The 17,219-nt window shown below is 49.7% G+C and overlaps 1 protein-coding gene across 3 annotated transcripts in view; it reads left to right on the top strand.

The window, feature by feature from the left end:
- Window positions 1–17,219, top strand: part of MYO18B (myosin XVIIIB) — a 258,450-nt gene that overhangs the window by 240,514 nt on the left and 717 nt on the right. For all 3 annotated transcript variants that reach the window (XM_006938537.5, XM_045041734.1, XM_045041736.1), the window contains one exon: window positions 13,997–15,245. In XM_006938537.5, the coding sequence (XP_006938599.3) occupies window positions 13,997–15,233 (1,237 nt within the window). In that variant the 3' untranslated portion in view covers window positions 15,234–15,245. The remainder of the gene's footprint in view (window positions 1–13,996; window positions 15,246–17,219) is intronic.

Below are 17,219 nucleotides of genomic sequence, written 5' to 3'. Positions count from 1 at the left end.
AAAAAAGCCCGACTCAAACTGGCTTATGCAAAATGAAAAACACTATTATCTCATGCAGCTTAGAAACCAAAGGTAGGTCTAGTTTCAGGCATTAGGGGATCCAGGGATTCAAAAGTGATCATGGGGATTTGATCCTTCAGCAACCTCTCTGCTCCACTCCTCTCGGCATTGGCTTTTTTCTGAGGTACCAAGATGGCAGCCGAGATCTTCAAGCTCGTGCCTGTACCACTCAGAGTCCAAAAGTAAAGAGAAGTAACCTCTCTTCTAAACAGTTCCACAAAAATCCTGAGCTTGGCTTTCATTGGCCCAAAGGGAATCACATGTCTGTTCCAAACCAGACAGATAGATAAGGGGAATGAAGGAGCCTTTTAACTTAGGCTCAAGTTGGTGTTCTCACCTGGTTCTGGAATATGGGTTTTATTCCCACTCAAACCATAGAAACACTGGGGGAGGAAGGGTTTCCCCAAAGGACAACAGAATGCCTTACCTGGAGCAGAAAACTAATAGGGGGTGGATAAATTTTTTTAAAAAAATAAACAAAGCAGGGGCACCTGGGTGGCTCAGTCGGTTGAGCGTCCGACTTCAGCTCAGGTCATGATCTCACAGTTCGTGGGTTCGAGTCCCGCGTTGGGCTCTGTGCTGACAGCTCAGAGCCTGGAGCCTGCTTTGGATTCTGTGTCTCCCTCTCTCTCTGCCCCTCCCCTGCTCATGCTCTGTCTCTCTCTGTCTCAAAAATAAATAAAAACATTAAAAAAACTTTAAAATAAGCAAAGAAAATGTTCTCCACCAAGGGGAAGGTTGCATTATGTGAGTGGACAAAATTATGCAGACAGAGCCGGGGGACGGGGGTTGGAGAAGGGACGAGAAGGGGTAGGAGAGGAGAGTGAGAACAGAGAAGACATATTCAAGTGTTTGAGGTCCAATTTGGTAGCCTTGGGAAGTCCACATAAAATTGTGTGTACCCTGGTCAGAGACTTTCTTTATCCCTAAATTTCAGTGACCCATCTATCACCACATAATTAGTGACGCCGTGCTTGGAATTTATTACCAAACATGGCTCTCCACTGTTGCTATTGGACTTGTACCATATTGCAATGTGAGCATGGAGATTATTGTATAAATTATTCTCACTCACATAATCATCGTGATTTTAATTACTGTGTAATCTTCGCTAATTACTGTTGTATGTATCATTTGCTTTGGTGCCGATTTAACACAACCGCTGTTCGTTTGGCTAAACGATGGCATGACAACTTTTCCTTTTTCTGGGGAAAATTTGCTTTCTGTAAACATTTGCAGCCCTATACTCGCGGCTTGCAGCTCTCGGTTTAAAAAAGAACAAGATTGAGACACCAACTTCCTTTCGCCCCGTTGATTTTTACGTGGGATGAGGCTGGCTTGAATTAGTAAAAAGGTCTAAATTACAGGGTATTGTTTTTAAAATAAAGTCGCATGCCTTTCAGGGAAGTGCAATTACTCTACTACAGAAAGGAAGGCAAGGATGGGTCACACGAGGCCTGCTTAAATGATTAGATAAGATTCGTTTGTAATTAGTTCATTAATTATGTAAATGTGAATGGATGGTACTTAGCATTGAAAACAGCTTGTTCCCAAAGTAGGTTAAGCATCCACCGCTAATCTTATTTCAATAGTACATTTATTTACTGGTCTCTGCATTCTCAGAACCGGAGCTCAGAATCATTTTAATCCATCCTGAATATACTTCATGAAGAGGCCTCCCATGAATACGGTTTTATGTCTTCCTGGGACAAACGGGTTCTATTCCATTTTACCACTATTAGGAAGTTTAGTGGAAACTGAAACATTTTACCACATTTACCACGGACCCAAGGTCTGAGCAAGCAGAACCGGAAGTCCGGCTCTGCCCAGGATTCATCCTTGGAGCCAACAGGATTCTTGGACAGGTTTCCATGAGAAGGGGGGTGGGGGGGGGGGCGGCTATTTTCTATCTAAAACTCCAGGTCTTGAATGGTGGATCTGTGGACCTTTTGGGAATTTTGAGGCTCATCTAATTTAGCTGCAGGTTTGTGTAAAAACACTGGGATTCATCGGTGATGGTTCAGAACATTCTTTTGGAATCCGTGGCTCTCCCGTTGAGCTCTATGTCCGTGAAGTAGACCCATTGTTGACATATACATCCAGGAAATGCATCTGTATGAAATTTTCCAGAATTGGTCCTACCTGTGTCATGACAACCCAAATCAAAACCAGATCGTCCCAGGTGCCCCTACAACCCTTCTTGGGTCTGTTCCAGTCATGACCTCCTCCTTCCTCACAGGTAACTACCACCCTGACTTCTAACACTATAAATTAGATAGGTTTTGAACTCAATATGAAAGGAAGCATCCAGTAGTAAGTGCTCTTTGGCCTCTGGCTTCTTTCTTTTAATATTACGTTTTTGAGTTTCCTTCATACTGTTGTTACGTAACAACATGTTGTTCTGTTTTGTTTTCTTTGCTCTCTAGTCCAGAACTGCGGTTCTCAACTGCGGGCAGTTATGCACCCCCCCTCTCTGCCAAGAGATAGTTGATCATGTCTGGAGACATTTTTGGTTGTCCTAGCAGAGAGGGGTGTTACTGTAGAGCCCAGGATGCCTCTGAACATCCTATGATGCACAGGACTGGCCACGAAGAACTATCTGGTCTAAAACGTCAATTATGCCACCACTGAGAAACCCTAGTCTATAATATTCCATTGTAGAAATATGTAATAATGATTTATTCATTCTGATAATAGACATTCAGGTCGTTTCTCGTTTAACACTGTTATGAATAGCACTACTGTGAGCAATCTTGTACAGATCTTTTGTTGCACGGATTGAGATTTCTGTTGGGTGTATACCCAGGAGTAAAATTGCTGAGAGGTGTATTTTCAACTTTAGTAATTGTTGTCAAGACAGTGGTAACAATTTACCTTCCCACCAGCAGGAAACGGGGGTTCCATTTGCTCTGCATTGTTGCTAACACTTGGTCCTGTCATTTTTTTAATGTTAGCTATCCTGGTGGATATGAGTTAGGGCCATGTTTTCTGGTTTTAACTTGTACATTCCTGATAAATGAGCCTCTTCATGTGCTCATCTGTTCTCTGGGATATCCTCTTTGGTGAAATGTCTGATGAAGTCTTTTGCTCATTATGGTTTTTCTTTTGGGTTGTTTCTTCATTATTGATTTGTAGGAGTCTTAACTATATTCTACATGTAAGTCCTTTCTTTTTTCCTTATGTTTTTAAAGTTTATTTATTTTTGAAACAGAGAGAGAGCACACAGGCGAGTGAGCAGGGGAGGGGAAGAGAGAGAGGGAGACACAGAATCCAAAGCAGCCTCCAGGCTCTGAGCTGTCAGCACAGAGCCCCACGTGGGGCTCAAACTCACAAACCGTGAGATCCTGACCTGAGCCGAAGTTGGAGGCTTAACCGACTGAACCACCCAGGCGCCCCTACATGTAAGTCCTTTCTTGAGTATGAGGATCTACTCCATTTGGTAGGATGCCTTTTTCACTCTCCTGTGGTTTATTTTGACAAACAGAAGTTATTCATTTTAATATAACTGAATTCAGAATATTTTCCCTTTATGGTTGGTGCTTTATATATCCCATCGAGGAGTTATTTGCTTATTCCCAATTTATGAAAATATCTCTCTGTGTTTTCTGGTAAACGCTGTATTGATATAACTTTCATATCTAGATATGCAATTCATCAGGAATTGATATTTATGTTGTGAGGTAAGGGTTAAGATTCATAGCCATGTAAATATGCAATTAGTCTTGTGTGTGTTTGAAAAGAAATCATATTTTCCACATTTTAAAACTGTATCATCTTCTATTAAAGCAAGTGGTTTTATATATATTCTAGACCCCTTTCTATTCCATGTTTCTACTTGTCTATCTTTGAGCTGATTTATCATTGCCTTAATTAATGTAGCTTTATATGTACGTCTTGATATCTGAATGTGTGTTCCTGACATTAGTTCTTCTTCCTCAAGATCAGCAATTTTCTAGGGGAAAAGTGCCACAGAACTGGGCTCACCTCAACATTCTTCCCTCTTTCCAGAACTTAATCCTTTAAGTCTTGGTGGCTTCGGTGCCCTCCGATGCCTGTAAATTTAAACTTAGCTTTTCTAGTTTTTCTAAGCACAGATCTTCTCTGATACAAGCTCATCTATCATATCTGGAAATTGAATGCTGAGCTAGCTTTTCTACTCCCTTTGCTCAGTAAACATTTCTTCTTTAGTTTCCATGCCTAAGACGATGTGAAGGTTCATTCGTATTTCCTTCCAGTCATAACACGGTAAATCGACTTTCCCTTTTAGACTTTAAGATTCTGTACTGCGAGGGATCATGGATTCAGTAAAGGATGTATTACTGGATGGATGTAAGGAGGGCTGGCTGGCTGGCTGGTTGAATAATTTCCACTCACTTAAAACTGTGTTTTCATGAGGAACTGGGTACTTTTATGAATACGTCTAAGATTTTTTTGTGTGTGTGGTTATTGCCTTTGCACCATGTTTCGCTGCGGCAATGTCTACGAAAAGTGAAGGAAGGCACTGAACATGTATTAAAGTGTGTTGGACCCAAGTTGAATCTCCAATCCAATTAGAGATTTTAATGCCTTTACATATCCAGTTTGTCCTTTCAAAACACTGTGGAAATTGTATCAGAAGATCAAGAAGTATAGACCCAGAACTTCCACTGTCCCGTCAGACTATGAGCTGAGATGTTCTCTTCCCTTCTCTGGTGTTCCAGGTGTAGGATGAGGTGCTCAAGCTCTTTCTATTCTGATATTCCAGAAGTTGACGAAACTCCGTAGCAGTGAAACCAGGCTTTTGGCTTGGGATTAGACCTGAAGCATGCCCTCCAGCCTGTGTACCAGATATTGGCTTTGAATCTATTCCCCTTAAGCTCAGAGCAGTGGGATTGGCTGGCTGAGAAGCAGCACTGCCGGGGTCTGAACTCATCAACGAGAGGAGCCCTTTTGTTCATTCTATCTACGTTTCCACATTCCCCTTTCCCTCTGCTCCTCCGTTTCTTCATTCTTTCCATTCTGTGAACTTCCCTTCAGACGCTCTTGAGATACCCAGGATTCATAGAAGAAAAATTCGATCTAGTTCATAGCAGTCTTGTTGGGAGTTATAAGTAAGTCAACAAGCAATTGCAGTACGGAGTGATGGGGGCAGGGCGCAGAGGGGTTATGAGAGCCCAAAGAGGCACCTCTCCCAGCCTGGGAGGTGGGGGAAGGCTTTCTGGAGGAGGCTAACCTTGGGTTCAACATTGAAGGATGAGTAAAAATGTTTGCTGGGTTTTTTTGTTTTGTTTTGTTTTTATTTTATTTTATTTTATTTTATTTTTGGTAATATAGAGCAATGGTTCTTCCAAATCACCTTCTTTCGTCTTCTTAATACTTTTCTACTGCAGAAGTACCTAGGCACCATCCACTCTATTAGCCTTAATTTGACAATGACCGGAGTTTTGTATATCAGCTTCATTTCTGCCTTCACCTCCTTTGCTACCTCTGTCTGTATCTAAACACATTTTTTTTTTGATGCTGAACAATGTGTAAGTTGAAAACATCAGGATGGTTCTCCTAAAATAGTTTCCCATCTTCCTCCTTAGAGGAAGGACATTTCCCAAATATTACAGCACTCTTGTACCTAGGAAAATTAACAAACCCATAAGGTCATCCAAGATCCAAACATCCATATTACCCTCAATATCCTAAAATTGTCTGTATCGCTGTTCATTGTATTTGGTGGTTTTGTTTCTTTAATCTCTCTATTTTTTTTTAATTTTTTTAACATTTACTCGGTTTTGAGAGACAGAGAGAGACAGAGCATGAGCAGGGGAGGGACAGAGAGAGAGGGAGACACAGAATCCGAAGCAGGCTCCAGGCTCTAAGCTGTCGGCACACAGCCCAACGCAGGGCTTGAACCCACGAACTGTGAGATCATGACCTGAGCTGAAGTTGGATGTTCAACCAACTGAGCCACCCAGGCACCCCTAATCTCTCTCTTTAAAACAAAAAAATTGGTAGAATTTATTTGAGGGGGAAGTTTCAGAAGGATATAGAAAAATTAAGCAGGAGGTACAGAGAGTACCCAAATATCTCCTCTCTGCCCACACACAGTTTCCCCTCTTATTCACATCTTGGTTTTTAGCCTTTATCCCCTTTGAAACTGGAATGGTCCCCTCACTACTCCCTCATTGTGCTGAAATAATTTTCTTTTTTTTTTTTTTGTATAGAGTTCCAGGGATGATTCTGATGGGCAGCTGTGTTCAAAAACTGTTAATTGTAGTCCTTGTACATAGTAACCACTAGAATGTATGGGTGAGGCCAAGGCAAAATCTGCAGATGCCCCGAAGGTATGCAGACAGGTATCTGCTGAGGGGGGGTCGCTGGATTGGTTTTGGCAAAGCGTCAAGGACTCAGCACCCACTTAAGATGGGAGGGAACAACAAGGAAGCCTTGAGAGTTATCTTGGCCTCCTAGCATCCATTATATTATAAGAAATATAGGATATTAACAGAGTCTTTAATCTGACTTGAGTCATGATACCATCAGGCCAGGAGGAACCAAGCTTCACTGCAGCTGAACACGCCTCTTTGGTTCTCCCCTCCCATGGCTCCCTCCTTGCTTTGAGCCTTGCAGCTGGATGGCCTTTCTAAGCCTTGTTTGGTTTCCTCGCCTTGAGATTTAGATGAGGAGCCCTCACTTGTCAAGGGTTTTGCGCATTGAATAAGCTCACAAGTGGCAGTCGGGGGATGGGGGGACAGGAATCTCCTCCTGCTGCATGGTGTCTCTTTCTTGCCATCACCACCGAAACCCTACCCCGCTTCCAGAAGCCTCACTCAACCCCACCCACGTCCTCCAGAAAGGCCATGCATGCAGGCTCCAGCACCTCTCTCCCTTGCCAACCTCTCACTGCTCTTAGTCAGAGGCTCAATTTACCTGGAACTTTTGCCCTGCTGGCCCTTCTCATGGGCTTATCCAGCCTCCACTCTGCCGTGTGCTCTGCAGGAGGGAAGACAGCACGCCATCAGCTGCCATGAGCTCCGCCTAGCATTGTATACAGTCAGACAGAGACGAGAACCTGCTATTTCCTCAGCAAGCCCATGCGCCTCTCTGAGCCTCGGTTTCCTTGTCTGTACAATAGGACGATAAAGGAGAGCAGAGCAGTTAGGAGGCATAGGGTCCCGGAGTTGGCTTGCCTCCGTGTTCTCTGATTTATTACGTGACAAATTACTCATCCTTCCTTTGTGACACAGGAAGGTGACGGCAGTGGATTATAACAGAGGGCCGTCATGAAGATGAAATCAAGTAACACCCGTGAAGCCTAAAAACACAAGATACAGCAGCCATTATTATGCAGAATTCAGCGGCACACTATAGGGGCTTAATAAATGTCTCACGTTCCTATCCCATCACGCACAGTTGGTGGGCACCGCGTCAGCTTTTATTACAGGTTATCCATCGTCATGTTGGACGTGGTCACAAAACCTACAGGTCATCTAAAAAAGACATCTGGTTTCCCGTCCCAGGCCTCGCCAGTATTAGAACATCTATACATTTTTAATTTCCTCTTTAATTTCAGGGTGTGGATGAAGAATGGGGGCGACAGCATATCTTGGGGATGATTCATGGTGTCATTAAGTCTGCCTTGAGTTTCCTGTGGCTCCTGTTGGTCCTGGCTCTGCCCAGACTCAGACCCAGGAATTATTTTTGCCGCGATTGCGTCTGATGCCGGTGAATCCCATGTCTCTCCTTGTCTCGGGCCTCACGTTTTTGGTTCATTTTGTGCCAGTGGAATTCGAAAAATATATACATGCAGCTATGGGCTCTACCGGTTGAGTTTTCCACTTGGCTTTCTGCCTGGAGGGCATGTGATGTCACAGAAGGAAAAAAGGGATGAGTTTCAGATCTGGCCAACCGGGGTTCACAATCAGGCCCAGCCACTTTGCTGCGCCCTTGGGCGAATGGCTTCTCATCAGTGAGACTCAGGTTCCTTATCTGGAAGATGGGGCGATAATTCTGATCCTGACGAGATCACGCGTTCACATTGTGGGCACATACAGGTGCATTTTTCATTCTTCGCCTGACATCCATGAAACATCTATTCATGTGGTGAAACAGTGGAGCCACGTTCACGGACATCCTGGCAGGGGAAGAGGCGTGGTTCGCGCTGGAGACACGGGTCTCAGCAGCTGGCTCATAATAATGTGGCCCAACAGACCACTTCAATATCCTAGTCCTTTTCTACTCAGAACAGGATCGTATAGAGCAACTGCTTATTCTTGAACATCTGCCCTCAGTCTGGGGCCTTCTCTAATCCTGATGGAAAGGGCCATTAAAGGAAAATGAACAAGAATTAAGAATTTTTTTTTTAATCTTAAAAATTTTTTTATTTATTTTTGAGAGAAAGAGAGAGAGACAGGGTGCAAGGAGGGGAGGGGCAGAGAGAGAGGGAGACAGAATCCAAGTAGGCTCCGGGCTCTGAGCTGTCAGCGCAGAGCCCGACACAGGGCTCGAACTCACGAACCATGAGATCATGACCTGAGCCGAAGTCATACACTTAACCGACTGAGCCACCCAGGCGCCCCAAGATTTCTAAACATACATTTACTAGTAGCAACGTTTTGAAATGAATAAGTAATACGTGCACGTTGAAGGGCACCGCCCTTTGCCTTCATGGAGTGCTGGGGCAGGTGGAGGTGGCCCCGGGCAACACTTCTGGGAACTGACTATCCCTATGGCCTATGTCCTCTCTGATTCCGCACAGATCCCTGTGAGATAGGGCGCTGTGGTTCCCAGTCCTACGGTTGAGTCATCTCCGGTTCTACAAGAAACCTGGCTGGGACAGAAGACAGCCAGGATTTGAACCTGGACGTGTCTGTCTTCCTCTGAAGCCCATTTTCTTAGCCTTGGAGGTTAGAAAGTAGAAATTCCAGTACTTCTGGATCTTCTGTATTTCCTATCCTGATCTCCCTAATAGACCTTCGTGAGGTTAAGCCACCAGTACTTAGAGCACTTTTATGGATATTTTCTTCTTCCTCGGTTCACTTAATAAACCTGCGACGCGCCAGTCATCGCCGCTTCATGCGTTCATCGGCACACACTCGTTGAGTACCTACTAGGTGCCGCAGCATTGACACTTCATTCATTCATTCGGCACATGTTTGTGGAGCGGCTGTTCGGTGCTCTTGTCTCCACAACGTTGCAAAGTTGACCTGGTGTCCCCCGTTTCACAGCTGGGCACACTGAGGCTCAGTTAGGGGACTGTCCCCAAAGCCATGTGGCTGGTGAGTGGCAGAAGCAGAGTAAGCTGCCGGTGACAAATGCTATGTGGACATTGCAGGGCTCAGAGGAGGTTTAAGAGGACGGTGCTGCGGGCAGTGGGGTCGGCTATCCTGAGATTGCAACCCCACCTCTGTCACTGTAACCTCTGTATGCTTGTGGAGGTCACCCCACCTTGCCATGCTTGGAGGTCATGATTCCTATGTCCAGGTAAATATCTATGTTACAGGTAAAGACTGTGAATGAACGTGACAGTCAGTTCCGTGAGGGCAGGTGGCCCATCAGCTTGGTCTCCCTTGTGTGCATGGCACCCAGCACAGGGCCTGGCACACAGGGGGTGCCCAACCAGAGGTAGCTGTGCCAGTGATGCTTGACTACCCAGTTAGGGGACCCACCCAGCACTGTCGTGGCTAGATGCACAGGGAGACCCGCTGGCTCCTGATGGCAGGGATGCTTGAAATCTAGTCTTTTTTGGATAGACTAAAGGCCAGACAACAGAAGTTCCCAAGATGCTCCTGGAGTCTCTCCTTAGAGAAGCACGGTATCCCCGCCTAGCATTTGTCCACACCTGTGTCCCAGCCACTCGCAGAGCATCCCATCCGTTATCCCTCGCCCTGGCCAAGGTTGTGGGAGGCAGGCACAGCTACGTCTTGATTATCTGCCATCCATCCATCATGTGATGCTGATGGAAGAGGGTTTCATCTGTGCCCAGCTGTCCTCAACGGGCAAAAAATGAGTCTTCCCGGGCCCCTGGATGATGACAGCAGGCTGGTTCGAAATGCCCCAAGCCGGGTCAGACATGGAGAGGATCGTCCTGCCTCAAAAGGCAGAATGGGGACCCTCTCCCTGAAGCCTGCGAGAGGGCGTCTGCATTCACGTTCAATTCTGCAGTCTCCACCCGGAAAGGAGTGGATGCAAGGGACTTTGTACTTTGGTAATGCAGATGGGAACTAGAGGCCGGCATCGCAGAGATGTGGGTGGATTTCTGAACGGTAGACCCAGCCACCACTTCTTTCTCTCCTGCTGTCCCTCCCATCCCTTCCCCATGTCACCTGCCTACATCCCCCTCTTCCTCCTCCTCCTCCTCATCCATTCAGCGCCCCAGGAGTCTGCACAGCTTGGCCTGTGTTCCTGTTTCAAGCCTACCAGCTGAGGCTCTGAACGCACCAGGCAACTCCAAGAAGGTGGGACCCAGCCCACCCCACCCCCAGAACACCAGGCCCTTGGGGCCTGAGCCACCGCGCTGGGACATTTTGGTTTGCACCCCTTATGGAAGGCATTGCACCTGGTGGGTCTTGGGGAAGGCGGTCCGATCTGGCCAGTCTGGTGGGGTCCCCGGGACTTGGGCCCAGTGAGCCTGTACCCTGTGTCCCGGGCACCAGCTCTCACAGCCTGGGGCCTCCAGACCCCCAGCCCTAGGCTGCTGACGGCTTGCCATGCCCCCAGCCCATCCCACTTGGTCAAAGAAGAAAAGGGCAGATCTTCCACTGCCAGCCTGCGCCCCTCCCACGTCCCCCCTCCCCTGTCTTTGCCCTCAGACACCCTCTTCCTTCCCCTCTCCATCAGCCGAGCTCTTTCCCCCTCCTCTCTGGACCCCCATCTCTCCTCACCGCAGGTGCTAGCTCGTCGGCTTCTTCTTCTTCCCGCTTCCCTCTGCCCCTCCTCCTTGTCTCCCGTTCTTCTAGGACCTCTTCCTCGTAGACTCTGTTTCCAAGGTAGACTTGATTCAGTTCAACAACATTTACTGAGCAGCTGCTCTGTGCTGGGCTCAGTGCCAAGTCAGAGTGTGCAGGGGTGACAGCCTGTGCGGTCCAGACAGCAGGGCTGGGGGCAGTGGGGCTTCCCCGCCTCCTCTCCGTCTGCCTTTCCCTCCTTCCTCTCCCTCCCCCCTCCTCCCGTTCCTCCTCCTCTTCTCCCTCCTCCTCCCCCCTTCTCTTGCCTCCTTCCTCTTCCTCTCTCCCTCCTCCCTTTCCTTCTCCTCCTCTTCTCCCTCCTCCTCCCCCTTTCTCCTGCCTCCTTCCTCCTCCTCTCTCCCTCCTCCCTTTCCTCCTCCTCCTCTTCTCCCTCCTCCTCCCCCTTTCTCCTCCCTCCTTCCTCCTCCTCTCCCCCTCCTCCCTTTCCTTCTCCTCCTCTTCTCCCTCCTCCTCCCCCTTTCTCCTGCCTCCTTCCTCCTCCTCTCCCCCTCCTTCTAACTTCTGTCCCCTCCCTGCCCCCATGCCCTGTCCCGGCATCCACAGCCAGCACTCCGGGTGGGAGCTGGGGTGAGCAGGATAGCAACATCCCGGGAGACTCAGCAGCAGGTGCTCCCGACGCTGCCATCCCCACATGGCAGACGACAGTTGAGGCTGAGCTCCCCAGACACATTCATCACGCCCACCTCCCTTCAGGGCCAAGGCAGGACGGAAATGACTTTTGTTGGGCTCTTGCGGCAGCCCACTGCCCCCGGCAGCTCCCAGAGCTGTTTATTTTAAAAAAGCAAAGATAAAGAAAACAGCGAGAATGCCGTCCTGCGGCTTGCTCAGGGAGGGGACTCCACCCTGATGATACTGACAACACACCTTCAGGTCCCCACAACAGGGGCCCTCCAGCCCGTGTCCAGCGGTGACACAGATGGAAGGTGACAGCCAAGAAATGGGAAAGGAGGCAGCCGCTCCAGGGAAATTGTGTGGCTTCTGTCTTAGCACAGTGGGATTGGAGGGGGGGGCGGGAACCAAGCTTTCTCGGGCACCATGAGCCACAAGGTCACCTGTTCATTCATTCATCCGCTCATCCCTCCTGGAGCTTGAACTGAGGCTTTCATTGAGTCTAGCGGTGGGTTAGGCTTGAGACTCAGAGATTCTGGGAGAAATCGTGATCACCATTAACTGTTACTTGTTAATGATGCGCAGTCTCTAGTTCCTGGTTATTAATTGTGCATCTTGCCGCTCTTATTTGAGGAGCCAGGGCCAGCTCTGTGTTCCTTCCTGTGACTTCCCCACGTGTCATATCATGACGGGGTGCCTCCCTTTCAGACTGGATGCTGAAAAGGGCTTGGCACCAGGAGGCTGGTGTGGCTGGACCACAAGAGGGGGACTCAAGGCAGGAGGCTGGGAAGGGAGTAGGGAGCCTGATCCCGCAAGAGAAGGACTGAGGGTGGGGGGAGAGTTGGTGATGGAGATAGCTTACCCACACCACCTCAACCCCGTGGCCTCCCCACCACACCCCCCCAACCATGACCTTGACCCTCCACCCAGCTGACCAAGGGAATAAGGAGATGAACACAGCCAGCCCTGTGCCCATCGCTCATGGAATCATTGCCATGGAGACCAACCACAGACCTGCGGTCTCGGGAGGCTCTTGCCAACCCCAAGAGAGAGAGACAGATAGGATGGTTAAAGCTTTGGCCTCAGGAGCTCAGGAAGGCAGAATATAATTCCCTAGAAAAGATCTTGATCCCCTTGCCCTGTCTGTACCCTCCTCCGCCCTCTGGGTATCTCCTCGGGGGGACCTTCGGTTTCGCTTCCCTCCCAGATCCAAGAGCCCTTTGGGACATTGTGGTTAGCTCATTTCCTTCTAAACCATCCTGTGTGATTGGGAGCGGAAATGGTGATACCACACAGCAGTGAGCAAGAAACCCTCTTCAGCGTCTTGTACCCGAATCCCACCCTCCCCACCCCCGCCCCAGTGTGCAGGGGGCTGGATCCTATTGTCACAACCGGAGCAGCCGTCTATAGAGAAGCAGAATAATGACTAGAGACCTGCATATACGTGGCCCGTGGCCGCCCTCAGGCCCCAGACCCCGGCCCTGTCTGCTGTGCCAAAGCTCCGACATCCCTACCCCTTTTGCTTTTTCATAAATGTTGACTTTGCCGTGGGTGGGAAGGGGGTCGTTTCTCTTAGGGAGAGGGCAAATAGATTTTATTTATTACAGAAATGGCTGAGGGGACTCTGGTCTCTCTCCTGTAAAGATGCCCTTTATTTTATAGTCTATAATTTCGTCTCGCTGCGAGGTTCCCATTTTTCAGAGGGGGAGTGTTTTTGGCTCCGCCTGTTGTGAAAATGCCTCTGCATCAAAGCCAAGCCTGGTGTAGTCCCGGAATAGAAACCGTCTGTCCTCTCGTGTATAGACTCAGTTTCATGTCTCTTTTATGAAAGCCTTTCTCTTCTGGCGGGGGGCTGGGGGGGTGTTTTCTTACCTCCACCCCATAAAACAATCGAGGGTGTCATGGAACATCCTACTGAGACATATTTGGGTCATTGATTCTCAAAAGCCCTGCTTGGTGGGACCTTCCTCTGGGCTTGGCCCTAAATCAATAAATAAATACCCACCCCCCCAACCACCACAGGACCCCCTCGAAGTCTCCAAGGAGCAAACGACTTATGTCACAGCGGGCCCTGGGGTGGTGGGTCCTATCATGTCAGATAGGATGGCTCATGAATCTAAGCCACCGTCCTCGCTGCCATTTTAATCTACTCACACGTAGTTAGCTGGGTTTAATTAGAGGCAGAAACTACATCTCAGAAAGCAGCAAGAAATCATTTGCGTGGCTTGAGTTTACGCTTGAAGTCATTCGGTTCATTTGAGAGCGCGGTTAGGGACGGCACGTCCAAAGAAAACTCATATTCGCGCCTGTGCATAGTGGCCCTCGCACCAACCACACAGACTGTATGAATCGCGTGGTTTCCACTGACCGCACTTGTCTTCTTGGAACAGGATCAACGAGGAGACCGGGGATGCAGAGAGGTCCCAGCCGGCGTCCGCCCTGAGCAGAGCCCGGACCATGCGGAGCCAGACCTCGGGGGACAAGTCTGTTTCACCCCTCTCCCTCCGGCGACAGAAGTACTACCACTTGGGGGACAGTGATGAGTGTGGCGGGCAGAAGCAGCCCACGGAGAGACTGGGAGCACGGTCTTCCTCCCCGGCTTCTCGGAGTCCAGACTCGTCCCCAGCGTCCAGGGAAAAGCTGCCCAGCCCCTCGGCGGCCCTGTCGGAGTTCGTGGAAGGTCTCCGGAGGAAGAGAGCTCAGAAGGGACAGGGCTCCACGCTGAGCCTGGAGGACTGGCCCACTCTACCCATTTACCAGACCACCGGGGCATCCACGCTGCGGAGGTCCAGGGCGGGCAGTGACGAGGGAGACCTCTCGCTGGGGTTTGGGGCACAATCGGCCCTGGAAAAGGAGGGAGCCTCCGGGACGTCGGCTGGGCTCCTGCGGTCCACCAGCCTGAAATGCATCTCTTCCCCCAGCACAGAGGGTACCACGCTGCTGCCCAAGAAGCCGAAGACCAGGTTCAGCTCCTGCGATTCCCTCTTTGAATCAGGGCAGAGCTCGGGGAGAACACTGAGCTCCCCAAGCACATCCAGGGACCTGGTCTTGTCACCCACGCTGCGCCCGCGGAGGCGCTGTCTGGAGTCCTCACTGGACGAGGCGGGCTGTCCAGACCTCGGGAAGGAGCCTCTCGTCTTCCAGAACCGCCAATTCGCCCACCTCATGGGGGAACCTCTGGACAGTGATCCGTTCACCTGGAAGGTCCCAAGCCTCAACTACAAACGCAAGACCAAAGTGGATTTCGATGACTTCCTCCCAGCCATCCGGAAGCCTGAGACTCCTGTGTCCTTGGCCAGAGCGGCCAAAGAGGGTCAGGACAGTCCGCGGCATCCGCGCATCCACTTTGAGACAGAGGAGGCCGACCGGACCTTCCTCTCAGGGATCCAGGCCATTTTGAAAAAGAGTCCGGAGTCCAAGGAGGACCCCGCTCACCTCTCTGACTCGTCCTCCTCCTCCAGCTCCATCGTGTCCTTCAAAAGCGCCGACAGCATCAAGAGCCGACCAAGAATCCCGCGGCTGGACGGAGACGGTGGCGAGCGAACATCCCCCGAGAGCAGAGAGCCGGGGGCAGGGAGAAAAGACGAGGATGTTGAGAGCATAATGAAGAAATATCTGCAGAAGTAGGAGCCAGTGCAGGTAAAAGAGGCAGGCGGGGACTGTTCTTGGGGAATGAAAACCAAATAGCCCACGCGGGTCTGGCGGCCTGGAGACAAACCTGTTGCTGTCACTGCCTTCCATGCTGTGAGTGATTTCTCTAGAGACCACGGGTTTTAGAGGTTTTTGCAGAAATAATGAATTGCCGTTTGCAAACCTGTCTGCTAGGTGCCACTGATCCCTTAGCACTTTAAGATGCGGACCCATCGGAAAGCCGGGGGGTCCCGTGGGGCAACACTAAAGAAGGTTCTGGGCTTTGGGTTTCCCCACCCTTGCCTGGTAGTCTTTCCAGGGCTCCATCTACCTGGAGCTGGACGAGCCGAGATGGCGTTCTGTCCACCTGACGACGGCAGATCTGTGGGGGAGGGTCAGGCCAGGGTAGAAGGGGCTTTGAGAATAGTGGAGTGGAACTCTTTTTTTTTTTTTTAAAGAGACAGAGAGCATGCAAGAGAGAGAGCAGGGGAGGGGCAGAGAGAGAGTGAGGGAGAGAGAGAACCTCAAGCAGGCTCTGGGCCCAGTGCAGAGTCCGACGCAGGGCTCGATCTCATGACCCTGAGAGCATGACGTGAACCAAAATCAAGAATCAGACGCTTAACCAACTGAGCCACCCAGGGGCCCCTGGAGTCTGACTCTTGCATTAAGTAGCCAGAGAGAAACTGAGGCCCCAGGTTGGGGGGAGGGGCAAGTACAAAGTTGCCCAGAGAAGCAGTGGGAGAAACAAGGCTTCCCTCTGCCTCCTCTCCTCCCCCAGTGCTAATCCTGCCACTTCTCCAGACTAAAGGTAAGAAGAGGGGTCCACTGCTCATAATGGCTTACAATTCATTGGCTGTGTATATCAAGCAAGTCACTTAGTATCCACAGTAACCCCAAAAGGTGGTTAGTATGATTTATTCCCATTTTACAGGTTGGCAAACAGAATCAAAGAAGTTAAGGCCCTTGTACGAAATCACCCAGGCAGAACTGGCACCCGTAACTCCGGAGACCCCACTTGTATCTGCAATACGTCTCCTCGGGTGCCTATTCCAAGCATGCACATGAATAAACTCAGAGCCTCCTTGAAGGAGCTGGATTTTGTTAAAGAGGTCCACTGACCCCCCAAGCTGAGGCAGACATCAGAACCATCTAAACGTAAAGGGATGTTGGGACCCCCAGACCCCGACCCTCACTGGTGAACAAATGAGGGAAAACCCCAGATCGGGCCCCCCCTGCCCAGTGAGTCTGCCTCGAACCCAGCCACCTTGACTTCCATTTCAGTGCTCTCTGCCCAAGGCAGTCTAACCCCTGACCCTGGGCACGTCTCAAGCCTTAGGGCACTTCACGGCTCCTGGCTGAAGTGCAAAGCCAGTTAGGGGAAACTTGGCATCAGAGGAGAAGGTGTAAGAACCTCCCTCTGGATTCAGACACCAGGCAAACCCCCTCCCTAGTAATAACCCGTGGCCTCCATAAATCTCTTAGCCACTGAACTTGAAACAGCTCAAGGCTCCAGTATAACGGAGCGGTCACATGCAGGTGCTTCGCCGGTGCCTCGCCTCAGTCCCCAGCCCTCCTTCCAGAGGCCTCCTGGACCCAAACGAGCCACCTGGCCTCCACGTTCATAGATCTGCTACTTCAAGAGGCACCCTCAGCCCATCAAAAAGCCATTGCCCCTTCCTTGGAGATGGGCTTGGACTGTATCAGAGCAAATTAATTTGACTTAACATGGCCTTCTCTCTGCTCTCAATTACCGGGAAGAGATGTGATATTCATTTACATTATTATGCTCTCGGGGACACGGAAAGCAGTTTCAAAGGCCAAGTAAAGGGCACACGTCCATGAGGGGAACAGTTCTTAGCCGAAGTCATCACAGAACATCTTGTCTCTGCCATTTTTTTTTTAAACTCAAGTCCTTCCCCCTCCCAGCAGCACTCACCATGGTAAAGGAGCATTTGCCAAAAAATATCCTCCACCCTGACATCC

Source organism: Felis catus, chromosome D3, assembly GCF_018350175.1.
Source record: "Felis catus isolate Fca126 chromosome D3, F.catus_Fca126_mat1.0, whole genome shotgun sequence".
Lineage (NCBI taxonomy): Eukaryota > Metazoa > Chordata > Mammalia > Carnivora > Felidae > Felis > Felis catus.
This window is presented reverse-complemented; position numbering and strand designations above follow the sequence as displayed.